The following is a 16,713-nucleotide window of genomic DNA, read 5'->3' on the forward strand; positions in this document are numbered from 1 at the left end:
ATGCAGATTTTGGACATTAGTATACAAGGATGACATCCTTCCAAGGCCTTTTAAACACTGGCTCTCATTTATTAAGCTATATGACAATTCAGTGATAAAAAGAGGACATCTGACCTGATTCAAGTAATCCTCCAGGTCTGCCAAGAGACGGATGTAAAAAGATGGAACCCCCTCCTTGTCCACTATATTCTTGCTTTTGAGGAAGGCTCGACACAACTGCTCAAACTCCTCCAGACACTTGGCCATGTCGCGAATCTTCATAGCGTTGCGGATAGTCTTGATGAGATTGGTCAACTCCTCAAACCTATATTTCAGGAACACATTGAAATTAGTGTGTACAATTGTAGCTGTATTGCTGTTGCTGGCTCCCTGACAACCTTTTGTCTTTGGCGCTTCGCACGACTCGCTTAGTATCTTCCTCATCATCACTGAGCAGCAGTGACCTGTGTAGACGAGCCCGGCAATATATTAGATCACTTCAAATAAAAAGTAACACTGGTATTAAAAGCAAAAATTGAGCTGACTGTTTGAAAGTGGTCCCGGGTGCTTTTGGGGTAATCTCATCTGCGGATGAGGACTCCTCTGACTCGCTGTCAGACCCGGTGGCGAAGAAACGAGACATGGCTGAAGAAAGCACTCAATCTGCAAAAACAATACAAATTATGTTAGGCAAAACACAATACGTCTACAATAACACAACAGTATAAGCTTGACTTTGTCAGTCTGCAGTCATATACGGGATGCAATAATAATTTCTAAATATTCAATATGCAATATTCAAGGTTAACAGATGACTCAGAATATTGCCTAAATATTCATAATAATATGCAATACCCCCATTTAACAGATGTACAATATCTAGGAATGTTACAAAATTTTGAAATACGTAAAATCAAGTCTGTGATTAATTCTATATAATGAAGCATGACTTGAAGTTTAAGATGATACCTCATTCACTTTCTCGACCCCAAATATTAAAGTAGTTTCATACCGGACAATAGTGCCTTTGGTCGCTGTGATGACGCACGGACCTTGGCAGATACAACCGTACTACAAAATATATAATTGACAAGTCCAGGGAAGAAAATCAAGTGTCATATTTTTCATGTGCTGCAGCAGCAACCCATGTATTCGTTTAAAACCCAACACTAACCACAAGAAATAACTAGCTATTATCGATGACAAGAATGTATAAAATCTACCAATATCCACTCCATATTTGAGAAAATGTTGTTGTTATATCTAAATTATCCATATTTTATTTGCTTTTATACAGTATTTATAATCAAGGCATCCATATTGAAAATATGCCAGAAAGCCACTCTACATGAAAACATGTAGTAATTCCGGGTTAAAAAAAAACAAAACAAAAACATATTTCGCACCATAACATTTTAATGAAGTTTCACCTGCAGATAGATATTAAAGTGAATTAATATTCTACACACACTTTATCTTGTCCCGAAGCTCCGATCCGTGAATCTGAAAGCCTTAAAGTTGGACTTAACTTTAGAAGCCGTTGTATGAATCGATATGGCATCACTAAAATTGGGGTTTTGAAAAATTCCTACAAAATTGCTTTGAAAGTAAGTGTTAGACCCCACAGGACGATGATACGGTTGTTGCTCCCTTGTTACAATTTATCAAATTATATATTACAGTCGCAGAACTTGACTTTAACTCATGTTTTCGTTGACTTTCCTAACAAGACTATGCTAACTAACGTGGTTCTGCGCTAATGCTAAGCTTCCGTTATCATTATGCTAGGAAGGGGCCTCTCCGGGAAACACACTGAGCGACAGGTAGGAATGATCAAACACATAGCAATTTCTTTCTAAACAAAACTCACCTACGTCCTTGTGAAATGTATTCTGTGATACCGCTGTCGTCTTTGAATACTGATAAAATCCAGTTTTACTGTAGTGTTGGCACAGAAAGAACGTGCGGCGACAGCTCCCGTCACTTGAGCCAGGAAAGGAAGTGACTCTTCTTCTACTGAGTTGATCGGCCACTGGCGGCCAGTATGGCGCCACCTACCGGTATAAAGTAATGCACTCCCAGCCATTAATACAGTACAGTATCATGAAAAATTCTACTTCCACATGAGTTTGAATTTCTTGCCTTTAATGAATACATGTAGACATTGTGTAAATTATAACAATTTATATCTATTAGGCTTTTTAAATCATACTGAATTAAACAATGTTGCTCTTGTTTAGACAAAACTGAATTTTTGAAAGGTCACCTGTGGTCATTCACATATAGCCTTTCGGGAAAAGCACCATAACATATACAAAAAATACTTGACCTATGTGACTATGCTCACACAAAAAATGTATTACCATAGATGAAATCTTATGAATGTGAAAGTTTACAGTTGCACAATTTTCATATTTATGATGGAATGGGGTGCTTCACATGTAGTCTTCTTTCTTGTACTTTTGCAGTTCTAGAAGACAAAACAAAATTAAAACAGGAACAAGAACAATGACTTAACTGAATGACAAGATTTTCAAACTGTTTGATCAATTTAAAGTGTAATTAATGCATAGTCATATGAAAAAATGTGTTGTAAGCTACCTCCAGACCTGCCAACAAGGAGAAATTTACCTCCCCCAATATCACTGTTATTTTTTATATTTTTTAAACATTTTTTTTGTTTCTTGAACATGGAGTGGAGGTGGTACCGGGGTGCCCACCTTCTTTCAGTCTTTTAAGCTCCCGCTCCAACACGATGCAATTGGCACAACCTGTAGTATATAAGAGAATAAAATCAAAACACACGAATCAGATGACTTTCTTGGCTTTCTATTTCCTTTTTAACCTACCGTGGCCTTTAGCCAGCAGAGGTCTCTGATTCGTCACTGGCATTTTTATGCTTTTCGTTCTGGAGGCAGCCTCACTAGCTGCTGAGGTCGCAGCAGACCGGGTAGACACTGCAGCATCTGACAAGAGAAGAAAAAACTGTGTGAAGCAAATAGAAAAAACTAAAGTTAGATTTCCTCAAGTAAATTCCAGCCCACCGTCCTTCTGGCCTTTAGCCACCACAGCTCGTTGACAGTTGGCAGACTGCCTCAAGGTTCTGGCTGAGTTTATTGCACCCTCAGAAGATGTTGATGCTACAGTGTGACTGGACGACTTTGGAACATCTGAAAGATCACAAGCAGCAGCAGCCACACTGTCATGACAGCACTGTTACGGTCACGGTACGGGAAACACATTCATACCCATCTTTGTCTTCTTCTTCACAACTGGTTCATCTCTGGCTAAGTTGTGCTTCCTTGTTTGGGGAATCTTGACTGCAGCATTCGAAGCTGAAAAAATAAGAAAAAAAAGGTAAAAGGATTCCTTTCAAATATGACAGCAATGTCTTTCTGCAGAAATACAGTGTTTACCAGCACTCGAGGAAGCCAGTGTGCTGCTTCTTGTGGGTGGCGGTCTAGTGAGTGGCGCCACTTTGGGGAGGCTTGATGGTCTTGCACTCAACTGTGGCCTCTCCAGTCCAGACTTTGGCAGCTTGGATGCTAATACAGCGAGTAAACACACAAGTTACTGTATATTGTAAAACTGTCTTACATATCACAGTCAAACTTACCTGTCGTTGATGCTCTCAGGTTATATGAGCTGGACACGACTGAACCCTAAAAAGCACAAAATCACAAGTTATACTTAGAATTTGATTCAAAATGAAACCCCGTATTGACCCAAATACATGACAGAATAAAGTACCAAATAAAGTCTCAGAAAGGCAGGTTGGTTATAGATATACACATGTAAATCGGCAGGTGGTGTCAAACAGCTTTATCCCAAGTGAGTCAGAGCTTTTTTCCTGTCACTCACACAAACCAGTAACCTGGAGAGATGCACTTGCGACAGAGACCTGTGTCTGAAAGGTTGTTAGCAGAGAAGGGGTTATGATGCTAGTTTTACGATAATGCTGATCAATGAAGCACAGCCAACAAGCAACTGTCAAGAAGCTAATAAACATATATATATTTTTAATTGCAATCTACCAGTTGTTTCACTGATATTAAAAACATATTCTTTAAACCAAAATTTGTTATTACGTCTGTGATTTTGTCACCAAAAATGGGTCTTGAAAAAGAGCAGTTATCATATATTTAGGGTGGTCTTCTATTTGGGTAAGTATGGTATTATTATGATGCCATATTTTTTCAAAGACAGATGATGCAACAACATTAATGGTCTTATACCAGCTTACCTCCTGAAGTGTGCGTGCACTCAAAGCTTCAGCCGTAGTTCTTTGTCTAATCATAGGGAGACCTGATCCAATCATCTCGCCTTGTCCTGGAAGCAACGACGCCGGCTTGAATTTGAGCAGCTGCGTTGCAGTTTTGAAGGCAGGCAGCAGGGATTTAGCGGACAGGATTGTCTTTCGATCACAGATGATGTTTGATGGCACGTTGGACGTATTTGCCTGAACCGCTGGCTTACTGGCAGCATCGCCATAGAGACTTTTTGGTGCTACCAGCGATTTGCCCTTGTCCCGATCAGCGAAGGTGAACATTTTACAACTAGTCATTGGCGTTGAAGTAATCAACGCCTCACTTTTCAAATCAAGGGTGTCATCCAAATTTAAAGATTGAGCTTTGCTGTTGAGGATTGTATCTACGCTTTGGTCTGCGGGCACAGATTCAGAAGGGTCCTTGGCCTCATATTGAGTTGAGGGCAAAAATTCTTTGCCGGGATTGGCCTCAAATGTGCCCTGAAGCGATTCTAACACCTTGTCATTAGAGCAATCACCACTCGAGTTTTTCTCTGACACTGTTATCGTGCCAGTGGATTGAGGTTTGTCACCAAAAATGTTGTTGTGATTGTTACTGGATCTACTGTCCGACACAGGTATTGTGCCACTGAGATATGGAGGGTTAGCATCAAAAGTGTTGTGTTGATCATCACTAGAGTTCTTTTCTGACATTGCTATTGTGCCATTGGACTGAGAAGGAGGTTTGCCATCAAAAGTGTTGTGATGGTTCTTGTTGGAGCCACGTTCCGACACAGGTAGTGTGCCATTCAACTGAGGGGGGTTAGCATCAAAGGTGTTGTGTTGATCATCTCTAGAGTTCTTCTCCGACATTGTTATTGTTCCATTGGACTGAGAAGGAGGTTTGGCATCAAAAGTGTTGTGATGGTTCTTGCTGGAGCCACTTTCCAACACAGGTAGTGTGCCATTCAACTGAGGAGGGTCAGCATCAAAGGTGTTGTGGGTACTGTCACTTGAATTGCTTTGAGAATTCGTTATTGCGCTATTGGTCTGCGATAGAGGGTTAGCATTGAAGGCACCATGGTGTCCACAGCTAGAACTGTTGGTTATTGTGCTGCCAGACTGAGGAGGGTTGGCATCAAAGGTGTTGTGGTGCACATCTGTGGAACTGCTTTCTGACATCGTTATTGTGCCGTTGGTCTGAGATGGAGGGTTAGCATCTAAGATGTTGTGGTGCCCGTCCCTGGAACTGTTGATTATTGTGGTACCGGACTGAGGAGGGTTAGCATCAAAGGTTATGCGTTTTCCATCACTACAACTGTTGGTTATTATGCAACCAGAATGAGGAGGGATAGTATCACAGGTGTTTTGGTGACATTCAAATGAGTGGCTTTCTGGCATGTTTACTGTGCTATTGGGCTGAGATGGAGGGTTAGCATCCAAGATGTTGTGTTGACCATCACTAGAACTGCTTTCAGAAGTGATTCTTGTGCTATTGGTCTGAGAGGGAGGATGACTGAGGTTATGGTGACTGTCACTGGAGCTAATGTCCGACATTGTTATTGTGCCATTGGTCTTAGAGGGAGGGTTAGTATTGAAGGTGTTGTGGTGACCGTCACTGGAGCTACTGTCCGACATTGCTATTGTGCTATTGGACTGAGAAGAAGATTTAGAATCAAAAGTGTTCTGGTGACCATCACTAGAATTATTAGTTATCATGCTACTGGACTGGGGAGGGTTACCATCAAAGCTGTTGTGTTGATCATCACTGGATATCTTTTCGGACAAAGTTAATGTACTATTAGACTGGGGAGGGTGAGCATCACAGGAGCTGCTCTCTAACATGGTTATTGTGCTATTGGATTGAGGTTTTCCATTAACGGTATTGTGGTGGCCGCCAATTAAGCTCGTTTCTGACATCATGGTAATTATGTTGTTGTTACCACTTGTCGCGCAGGTTTTAGCCTTTTTCCCAGAAGGCAGGCTATCTTGATCTGCAAGTACACACTCTGTGGTAGGACTATTCGGCTCTTCATTCACATTTTGTGTAGTAGTGTTCTTCTTGGTGGCTTCATCAAGATTCAGCATTGCTACATGTTCCATATTTGACTCAAAAGTAGGCTTTGGTGAAATGTCAGTTGTGGGTATCACGCCAGCAGGTTGATCATCACCAGGTGAGTTTACACTCTGCTGCATTTCACAATCAAAAGAGACATCAGTAATGTCTGGTAAACACTCATCATATAACCAAAACACAGAAGCATTGCTATCCAAGTGAGGAGGCTGTCTGTTTTCTCTGTTTACTTTCAATCTTGGAGTCAGAGTGGAATCCTTCTTAGAGATCTTGGGAGGCACTACCTTCTCAAGCTTTCTGACTGACTCCCTTGCAGACAGAGGTGTTGTTGGGATGCTTTTAAGTGCAGATAAATCATTCATACTTTGTTGAATTTCGAAGTCTCGTGTGACATCAACGAGTGTGATATCCGGGAAGTACTCAGAATCCAAATATTGCGTGTATGATGCAGGTAATCCAGGGGGAATGTTTTCCCAGTTTTTATCCACGTCTTGATTTTCCAGAACAGATGACGAACACCCCGATGACAAGTTAGCCATTCTGGACTTTTTCCGGTGCTGTTGGAGATGACTAAGACTTAAGGTGATCTGTATATGTTTGCCGTCAGTGCTTGCAGCCTGTGGATGAAAAGTGCAAGTGTGAAATAGCTTTACGGAAACCTAATTTTAGATCAAATGAGTTGAAAGCTACCATGTATTTATCACCACCAAGGAAAGATAACGTTTAGTTTAGCCACATAAACGTTGACAACTGACAGTAAAAGCTAGCTAAAAATTAGCTTTCAAATTGACGTTAGCTTGGTCATGTCAGTACTTAAGAGCAACAACCTACCCGTACAAGTAGACTCACATTTACGTCGAGCTCCGACTAGTATAACAAAGCCACCACAAAACTTAAATGGTCAAAATAATTGTCACGACAGAACCATTGCCGCTTGAGTTTCAAATGTTGACGATGACAAGTCATTGGGTAGTGAATAATCCAACCAATCACCGAAACTGCTGCTTCTTCTTCTTATTGGCGGTTGGCAAGCATATTTTAAGTGTGCATTACCGCCACCTTCTGAATAGGAGTGTGGAACAGAATATGACCTACTCTCATCTATAAATGCCGTTTTCCTTAGAAAGTAAAATATATATCTGTAAAGAACATGTCTAGTAGTAAAAATATGAGCAACATTTAATTTATCTTCTCTGGCTTAAGTTTATAATCCAAAACACTTCTCCTGTGTTGATATTGTCTGCACTGAATTAAGACATGACTAATACTTTCAGATACATTACAATTACAAAAGCCTGTTGCATGCGTCCCTATAATTTTAAGTGTACTGTTAAGTCGCGTGTGTCCAAGTCTCATTCTTGTTATGTCCTATTAATAGGAGTGTGGACCAAGTGTGACCAATATTATACAAATGTCTAACTTTTGGTTCTCTGTCTCACTCATCCTGCCACTTCTTTAAAAGCCATTCTCTCACTCGAGTCATTTCATATTTACTGTACATTAAATAAACTACTTATGCTCTCCTTGTTGAAGTTCTGGCTGCCCAAGAAGTCACAGATGACGTAATCATCTAATTTGCATGTTCTAAAATGCTGTAGGAAAAAAGCATAACCTCGTAGGAGACAAGTGTGTAAAAACACCTTACGTTTAGAATGACAAACTTGATTCTTGGTTTGTTAAAATTGTCGGTAATTTCATCAAAACAAAATAACTCGGCACATCGCAGTTTTTTTCCATGACATGTTGACTACTGAGGCATAATTGAACAGCGAATAACAGATTATGCTGTTTATTCTGTGGCTCACATTAACATGGCGGTGTGGTTCATGAGTAGCAGTCTTCTGGTCAATATATGGAATAGCAATTCATTTGCACTTTCGCTGCGTGGAGCTCCACATCATGGCTTCCCAATAACACTGAACATTAAAATAACGTTCTATTGTTCTCGCAATGTTCAACACTTATGTACTCTTGGAACATTCTATGAATGTTGTGCCTCAGGTTTGCAGCAAACATGTGCTAACAGAACGATCAATAAACGACATGACTGTTTGGTCCCAGGGTCGAGGACACGCGCATGCGCAAGGCCTAAGAGTAATATGTGTGTGTGTGTGTGTGTGTGTGTGTGTGTGTGTGTGTATATATATATACAGTATGTCACAAAAGTGAGTACACCCCTCACATTTCTGCAAATATTTTATTATATCTTTTCATGGGACAACACTGAAGAAATGAAACTTTGCTACAATGTAAAGTAGTCAGTGTACAGCTTGTATAACAGTGTAAATTTACTGTCCCCTCAAAATAACTCAATACACAGACCTTAATGTCTAAACTGCAGGCAACAAAAGTGAATACACCCCAAGTGAAAATGTCCAAATTGGGCCCAATTAGCCATTTTCTTTCCCCAGTGTCATGTGACCCATTAGTGTTACAAGGTCTCAGGTGTGAATGGGGAGCAGGTGTGTTAAATTTGGTTTTATCACTCTCACACTCTCTCATACTTGTCACTGGAAGTTTAACATGGCACCTCATGGCAAAGAACTCTCTGAGGATCTGAAAAAAAGAATTGTTGCGCTACACGAAGATGGCTTAGGCTATAAGAAGATTGCCAACACTCTGAAACTGAGCAGCAGCACGGTGGCCAAGACCATACAGCGGTTTAACATCACAGGTTCCACTCAGAACAGGCCTCGCCATGGTCGACCAAAGAAGTTGAGTGCACGTGTCCAGCGTCATATCCAGAGGTTGTCTTTGGAAAATAGACGCCTGAGTGCTGCCAGCATTGCTGCAGAGGTTGAAGGGATGGGTGGTCAACCTGTCAGTGCTCAGACCATACGTCGCACTCTGCATCAAATTGGTCTGCATGGCTGTCATCCCAGAAAGAAGCCTCTTCTAAAGATGATGCATAAGAAAGCCCGCAAACAGTTTGCTGAAGATAAGCAGACTAAAGACATGGATTACTGGAACCATGTCCTGTGGTCTGATGAGACCAAGATAAACTTTTTTGGTTCAGATGGTGTCAAGCGTGTGTGGCGGAAACCAGGTGAGGAGTACAAAGACGAGTGTGTTTTACCTACAGTCAAACATGGTGGTGGGAGTGTCATGGTCTGGGGCTGCATGAGTGCTGCCGGCACTGGGGAGCTACAGTTCATTGAGGGAACCATGAATGCCAACATGTACTGTGACATCCTGAAGCAGAGCATGATCCCCTCCCTTCGGAAACTGGGCCGCAGGGCAGTATTCCAACATGACAACGACCCCAAACACACCTCCAAGACAACCACTGCTTTGCTAAAGAAGTTAAGGGTGAATGTGATGGACTGGCCAAGCATGTCTCCGGACCTAAATCCTATTGAGCATCTGTGGGGCATCCTCAAACTGAAGGTGAAGGAGCACAAGGTCTCTAACATCCACCAGCTCCGTGATGTCGTCATGGAGGAGTGGAAGAGGATTCCAGTGGCAACCTGTGAAGCTCTGGTGAACTCCATGCCCAAGAGGGTTAAGGCAGTGCTGGAAAATAATGGTGGCCACACAAAATATTGACACTTTTGGCCCAATTTGGACATTTTCACTTGGGGTGTATTCACTTTTGTTGCCTGCAGTTTAGACATTAAGGTCTGTGTATTGAGTTATTTTGAGGGGACAGTAAATTTACACTGTTATACAAGCTGTACACTGACTACTTTACATTGTAGCAAAGTTTCATTTCTTCAGTGTTGTCCCATGAAAAGATATAATAAAATATTTGCAGAAATGTGAAGGGTGTACTCACTTTTGTGACATACTGTATATATATATATATATATACACTGCTCAAAAAAATTAAAGGAACACTTCGAAAACACAGATCAGATCTAAACTGGGGGAAAAATGATCTTGAATATCTTTCCTGATAATAAGTGGGTGATGTATTAGTAACAAAATGATGCCACATAATTTGATAGAAATGAAAATGATCACCCTATAGAGGGGGGAAATCAAAGACGCCCCAAAAATGAAAGTGAAAAAATGATGCAGCAGACTGCTCCATTTTGCCAAGATGTCATTGTAGCAACTCAAAATGATTCGCAATAGTTTGTGTGGCCCCCACGTGCTTGTACGCATGCCTGACAACGTCGGGGCATGCTCCTAATGAGACTACGGATGGTGTCTGGGGGATCTGCTCCCAGATCTGGACCAGGGCATCACTGCGGTACCTGGACGCATGTAGGAGATTCCAGGAGACAGGTAGTTACCCCAGGAGAGCATAGAAGGTCCTTCAACCCTCAGCAGGATTGGTATCTGCTCCTTTGTGCAAGGAGGAACAGGATGAGCACTGCCAGAGCCCTACAAAATGACCTCCAGCAGGCCACTGGTGTGAATGTTTCTGACCAAACAATCAGAAACAGGCTCCATGAGGGTGGCCTGAGGGCCCGACGTCCTGTAGTGGGCCCTGTGCTCACTGCCCAGCACCGTAGAGCTCGATTGGCATTTGCCATAGACCACCAGAATTGGCAACTACACCACTGGTGCTCTGTGCTCTTCCCTGATGAGAGCAAGTTCAACCTGAGCACATGCGACAGACATGAAAGGGTCTGGAGATGCCGTGGAGAACGTTATGCTGCCTGCAACATCATTCAGCATGACCGGTTTGGTGGTGGGTCAGTGATGGTCTGGGGAGGCATATCCCTGGAAGGATGCACAGACCTCTACAGGTTAGATAATGGCACCCTGACTGCTATTAGGTATCAGGATGAAATCCTTGGACCCATTGTCAGAACCTACGCTGGTGCAGTGGGACCTGGGTTCCTCCTGGTCCACGACAATGCCCAACCTCATGTGGCTAGTGTATGCAGGTAGTTCCTGGAGGATGAAGGAATTGATACCATTGACTGGCCCCCGCGTTCACCTGACCTAAACCCAATAGAACACCTCTGGGACATTATGTTTAGGTCCATCCGGCACCGCCAGGTTGCTCCTCAGACTGTCCAGGAGCTCATTGATGCCCTGGTCCAGATCTGGGAGGAGATCCCCCAGGACACCATACGTAGTCTCATTAGGAGCATGCCCCGACGTTGTCAGGCATGCGTACAAGCACGTGGGGGCCACACAAACTACTGAGAATCATTTTGAGTTGCTACAATGACATTTTAGCAAAATGGACCAGTGTGCTGCATCATTTTTTCACTTTCATTTTTGGGATGTCTTTGATTTCCCCCCTCTATAGGGTGATCATTTTCATTTCTATCAAATTATGTGGCATCATTTTGTTACTAATACATCACCCACTTATTATCAGGAAAGATATTCAAAATCATTTTTCCCCCAGTTTAGATCTGATGTGTTTTCGAAGTGTTCCTTTAATTTTTTTGAGCAGTATATATATAAGCATATATATGTATATATGTACAGTATATATATGTATATATGTATGTATATATGTATGTATATATATATATATATGTGTATATATATATATATATCCATCCATCCATTTTCTATACCGCTTCATTAGGGTCGCGGGGGCATGCTGGAGCCTATCCCAGCTGACTTCAGGCGACAGGCGGGGTACACTCTGGACTGGTCGCCAGCCAATCGCAGGGCACATAGACAACCATTCACGCTCACAATCATACCTATGGGCAATTTAGAGTCGCCAATTAACCTCACCTGCATGTTTTTGGAATGTGTCATATATATGACTGGTCGCCAGTCAAAGGACATATATAAATTTGATTTGGTTTAGAGTCCATTTCAGTTAATAGACCGTCTGAACGGATTAACGACGCTAACCAAGGTTCTACTGTAGTACTAGTTTCAGTATTAATTTGGTCATATTTACAACTGCATAACCTCAGCTGATGTGTAAGTCAAGTGTTTTTTTCTTGAAATGATAGAATAAAGCTTTATCAAAAGCATTACCTGTTGTATTAGCATCTGAGAATCTCCCCCGAGCTGTAGAAGAGCAAACTTTGAGCAGTAAAATTTTCCTCTGGGTGTATGTCTCACTTTTTTTTTTTAGGACAAACGTGAAACGTTAGACAAAATAGAAACTAAAATGAGGCTGAGATGAGATTCTCAAATGTGTCTTCTGACTGTTGAAGAGGAAGCTTTGAATATTTTCCTCTGGGTCCCATGTTAAAGGAAAACTGCACTTGTAGGGATAGTTTGGATTTTTTGACATGTATGACATTCCCATCAACAGTGACTCGAAAATAAAAACAATTTGAAAGTCATAAAAGACAAAATAATTGAGGCGAAAATAAAAAAATTATATATTTTCCTCACAATTTATTTATTGAACCTTGCAAATCCTAGATTGAAGAATGTCATGTTGAGGCCATTGGGTTTAAACTAAACCATCAACTCCAGCATCACACGCAGCTGCGTTTGGGCACAAAGCACCATGGCTGACTTGTGAGGACTGTCATCCAAAGCTGCATGGACAGGTGTTGCATCTTGCATCTGAGCCTGTAAAGTGTGCTCTGCAGATTTCACGTGTAGGTGATGCAACAGAAATGACAATTTAATGTGAGAAAAGAAGTTCTCCCCCTGGCGACATCAACAAAAAAGTTAGTGAAAATCAAATTGCAGAATAGTTTTGCACTTCACAAATTCCAATACTAATGTCTTACCTTGACCATTGGTGTTAACTTTGTTCCTTTGCCTCTTCCGTTTTTTACCCTGAAACACGCAAACATACAGTATGTCCAAAACGCGGCCCAGGATCCTTTTATGGCCCGCATGGTATATTGTACAAATAAATTCATTATTATCCATCCACGCATCTTCTATGCCGCTTATCCTCCATAGGGTTGTGGGTATGCTGGAGCCTAGCCCAGCTGACCTCGGGAGAGAGGCGGGTTACACCCACATAAACAATCATTCATCCACACTCACTTTCGTAACTATAGACAATTAACTAACGTGCATGTTTTTGGAATGTGGGAAACCGGAGTACCCGGAGAAAACCCACTCACGGGGAGACGATGGAAACTCAAGGGGGATTCAAACCCAGATCTTCCCGATCAGTTTTTTGTTTTTGTGGCCAACATGTTAACTACTAGGCCATCGAGCGGCCGTAAATTCATTGATATATTAGATAAATTATTAGATGGTGGACTAATTTGCTTTGTCACCAAGCTAAGATGTTGACTTTTTATTCTGATAGCTGAGCATATATTCTTTAATGATCTTTAATGTACTAAATGTATCAAAGTGGCCCCCTGCATCCTTCAGTTGTTCTGGAAAAACCTTACCCCTGGCTTCTAGAAACATCCTCATAAACTCACATAGTTTTCTGTGCAAGACCACTCAGGATGCTGCTGGGCGTGGAGCAGTTTCTCAGCATCAGCGAGCTCGTAATATTTCCTCTGTTGTCTTTTTGTCAGAGACTTCCACTGTGGACACAACACACATTACAGTTTTTGATGCTACAGACTCTCCATAATGGAAACTCACCATCTGCCCAACCACTTTGTTGACAATAGCGCTGTTTCGAATGTTCAGCTGAGCAACAACATTGGGCCTCTGCTCCTGCCGGTACAGCATGAATGCATTTAGTGGCTTCTTGACGTACGTCTTTTCATCCTGATGGCTGTCACGTTCCCTTTTCCTGCAGTGACAGCAGAGGCGAAGGAACAAGTTATATCCACAATAGAAAGACAAAAATGCTGTTGACTGACTTCAAAATGAACATACACTGATCTAGTGGTGTTTGGTGTGGGGAGAGGGACACAAGAGAGGGCTGGATTTCTCTGTGCAGCATTTCTCTTCCTGTGTGAAGACAGATAAGACATTAGATTACCTTCGACAAGAAATGTTAGCTTCTCAAAAACATCTATTAAATATACATTTTTTGCATTTTAAATCAATCATTTAAAACAACAGCCTGAAATACTCTGTACAGATCAAATACAATTGATATTTTTTGTATTTAACCCTTTAAATTAAGGATGTCCGTTAATACTGGCCCACCAATCTTAGCGGCCTGATATTAGCATAAAAATGTAATATCGGTATAGTTTTTTTTCCCTATTATGAAAACCGATATAATATGATGCCTCATGTAGTCGATACTTTACACCAGGAAATGGCGGACATCTGTTAAGTTCGGAAATGGCGGACATCTGTTAAGTTCAGTCAGAGCAACATTTGTGGGCGTGTTTCTATGCACTTTGAAGCCCCGTGTGCGTGCAGCATCGAGTTCGCTGGCCATAACAGTTAAAACGCAGCACATACTTGAGCCAATGCTTTGCTTCCCAATGTTCAGGGTGGCAGGACGTGGTGGGTTGTCAAAACACCGCTAATGGTGAGGGGGGTTGCGGGGATGTTAAAAATCGTGGAAGTAGCGTCAGGCAGACACGGTACTACCCGCATGAGACTCCTAGCAGAAAATGCACTGCTAACGGGTTCACCAAACTTTTAGAGTTTCTAGAGTCAATCGCGCAAGTATTTCTCAGATGATAGCTTACGAGAGTTGTACAGTGTTGTTTACAGCCACATCGAGAAGCTAACTGATGCTGGTGTATACATTAGCTCCATCAGATATGTGTCAATTCCACCACAACAGGAGATATGTGATGTTACACATGTTGGTATTGGTTGCTATCAAAGTCAGAGTTGGACAACATCGGCATATTGGATATCGGCAAAAAAAGCCAATATCGAACATCCCTACTTTAAATGTATGTTTAAAAAACTTCACTGGTTATTTCCCCCAGCAAACCTTTGCTTATTGTTATTTGTTGGTAACGAGAAGTGACAAAGACAAGCAGCAACATTGAATTTCATTGTTTTTTTTTTCTATAGCACCAGCATTAAAATAGTCACACTCAATCTGCTCCGACCAAAACATTCCCACAACACTGCTGTAATCATATTGTAATGTCATTAATATTTATAGTATATGGTATTATATATATCATATGAATACAATTGGAATATATTAATGTCCATGTCTATATTAATATACCCTTCCAAACATCAATAGACATGCATCAATTTCAGTATCAAGGCACCCTTGCAGAAAAGAGTAAACATTTTGTGTCAGGCTTTGAATGGGAAACTGTAGCGCCATCTGTTGTAAAATCTAAAAATTAAAACTTGAAAGCCTGTAATCCAAATTGAAACCCTAACCAAGATTTGCATTGGTTTATTTTAAGATAAATGTGAGATGAATATTTCAATGCTTTTTGTACGGTGGCGCCAATTTAGGCTAATACAAGAATTCAAACTCGTTTTAAAAATGTCAAATTCCACTCATATTCATTCAATGCAGCTAAAATGGCTTGATTAAAACAAACTTAAATGTTAAGAAAATGAGCGCACAAGATGATCACTTACATAAGCCCAACTGAAGTCAAGTTGACACCAGTTGGTTGCATCATCATTGCTGCATCATCATCCTGAAAACAGATCATACGTGTAGTGTTGCGCATATGGCCCTCATGTGTACTTTTAATATAGACATCTCCTGTCACTTCCAATAAACACTTCCATTTGATGTTCTAAAATGTTCTCAATGTAGTTTGAATAGAACTTTGAAGCCATTGTTTGTGTGAATGCTGCCAGTGTCTTACCAGGTGAGAATGAGGAGTGAAGGGACTGGCGGGCCAGCCATAGGGGATGCATTGTGGAGGAAGAGCAGCGCTAGCCTGACAAAACATTGTCTCTAGAAGCTGCTGTTGCCCTCCTCCACTTACCAGGCCATGGCTGTAAGGCGGCAGGGGCGGCATGAAACCAGCACAGCATGATTGCTCCAAACTGGGTGAAGCCATCATTGCGGCTGGGACCTCCAGTGTCTTCCCAAGAGGGAACCAGACACCTGAGCCATCCACCTCGCCTTCAACCGTCCGAAGCTCGGTGTAGATGCTCTCGGGGTCGCAAGGTGAAGGGAGGTTTGGGGACAATGAGGGGTTGGGTGTATCGCCCAATATGTCATGATCGCAATGGATGAAGAGCTGGTCTGACAGGTCATCATGATCCATTTTTGGAAGGTTGGAGATGTTTTTAATGCTGAAGGAACCTGTAATAAATAGAAGTGCCAATTATAGTTGGCATCTATGGTATAATATACAAAATACTGTTGCCTAAAGTTCTGCTGAAGTAATCAATATACTCTACACATCCTGCTCAACTACATAGAAAACAAATGTATAATAATCGGGTACTCACCGGCTTTGTTTAGCTGTGCTACGAGTCGTGTCTGTGAGGGTCTGAAGACACCAAGTGCCAGCATACACTGAACCAACCAACTTGTCTTTTAACCCTTTTGTCTGTTTGTGACATCATCAGCAAGCGCTTCAATCACCATGGCAACCACGACAATTATTATCCTGTCATTTTAAGCATATTTAAGCCTTTTTGCAACAGATTTGAACTTGGGGATCAAAAACAAACTAATAAAGCTTGTTTGTGAGAATTTATATAT

General features: G+C 41.5%; 3 protein-coding genes across 5 annotated transcripts in view; all 3 read right to left on the reverse strand.

Annotated features, from left to right (window-relative positions):
* eif3c (eukaryotic translation initiation factor 3, subunit C) overlaps window positions 1-1,997 on the reverse strand; it is a 12,546-nt gene extending 10,549 nt beyond the window's left edge. The window contains exons 1-4 of one of the 2 annotated variants that reach the window (XM_054767218.1): window positions 1,850-1,997; window positions 525-642; window positions 378-443; window positions 115-304 (exon numbers count right to left, since the gene is read on the reverse strand). In XM_054767218.1, the coding sequence (XP_054623193.1) occupies window positions 115-304; window positions 378-443; window positions 525-622 (354 nt within the window). In that variant the 5' untranslated portion in view covers window positions 623-642; window positions 1,850-1,997. The remainder of the gene's footprint in view (window positions 1-114; window positions 305-377; window positions 444-524; window positions 643-1,849) is intronic. The other variant, XM_054767219.1, reaches the window with a different exon arrangement.
* A 110-nt stretch (window positions 1,998-2,107) lies between these two features.
* Window positions 2,108-7,290, reverse strand: LOC129177051 (dentin sialophosphoprotein-like). Its single transcript, XM_054767749.1, has 9 exons — window positions 7,131-7,290; window positions 4,223-6,916; window positions 3,596-3,641; window positions 3,396-3,524; window positions 3,228-3,314; window positions 3,024-3,149; window positions 2,829-2,945; window positions 2,700-2,750; window positions 2,108-2,449 (listed from the first exon to the last, which is right to left on the reverse strand). The coding sequence occupies exons 2-9, from the start codon at window positions 6,836-6,838 to the stop codon at window positions 2,415-2,417; spliced, it is 3,207 nt and encodes a 1,068-aa protein (XP_054623724.1). The 5' UTR covers window positions 6,839-6,916; window positions 7,131-7,290; the 3' UTR covers window positions 2,108-2,414.
* A 5,279-nt stretch (window positions 7,291-12,569) lies between these two features.
* Window positions 12,570-16,640, reverse strand: LOC129177253 (transcription factor 7-like). Of its 2 annotated transcripts, none has more exons than XM_054768163.1 (8): window positions 16,458-16,640; window positions 15,863-16,308; window positions 15,627-15,688; window positions 13,983-14,057; window positions 13,743-13,896; window positions 13,574-13,681; window positions 12,917-12,965; window positions 12,570-12,766 (listed from the first exon to the last, which is right to left on the reverse strand). In XM_054768163.1, the coding sequence occupies exons 1-8, from the start codon at window positions 16,519-16,521 to the stop codon at window positions 12,636-12,638; spliced, it is 1,089 nt and encodes a 362-aa protein (XP_054624138.1). In that variant the 5' UTR covers window positions 16,522-16,640; the 3' UTR covers window positions 12,570-12,635. The 2 variants fall into 2 exon arrangements, with proteins under 2 accessions (XP_054624138.1, XP_054624139.1); XM_054768164.1 differs by having other exon boundaries at window positions 12,616-12,833; window positions 16,458-16,636.
* Between the last annotated feature and the right edge of the window lie 73 nt (window positions 16,641-16,713).

This window comes from Dunckerocampus dactyliophorus, chromosome 2 (assembly GCF_027744805.1).
Source record: "Dunckerocampus dactyliophorus isolate RoL2022-P2 chromosome 2, RoL_Ddac_1.1, whole genome shotgun sequence".
NCBI lineage: Eukaryota > Metazoa > Chordata > Actinopteri > Syngnathiformes > Syngnathidae > Dunckerocampus > Dunckerocampus dactyliophorus.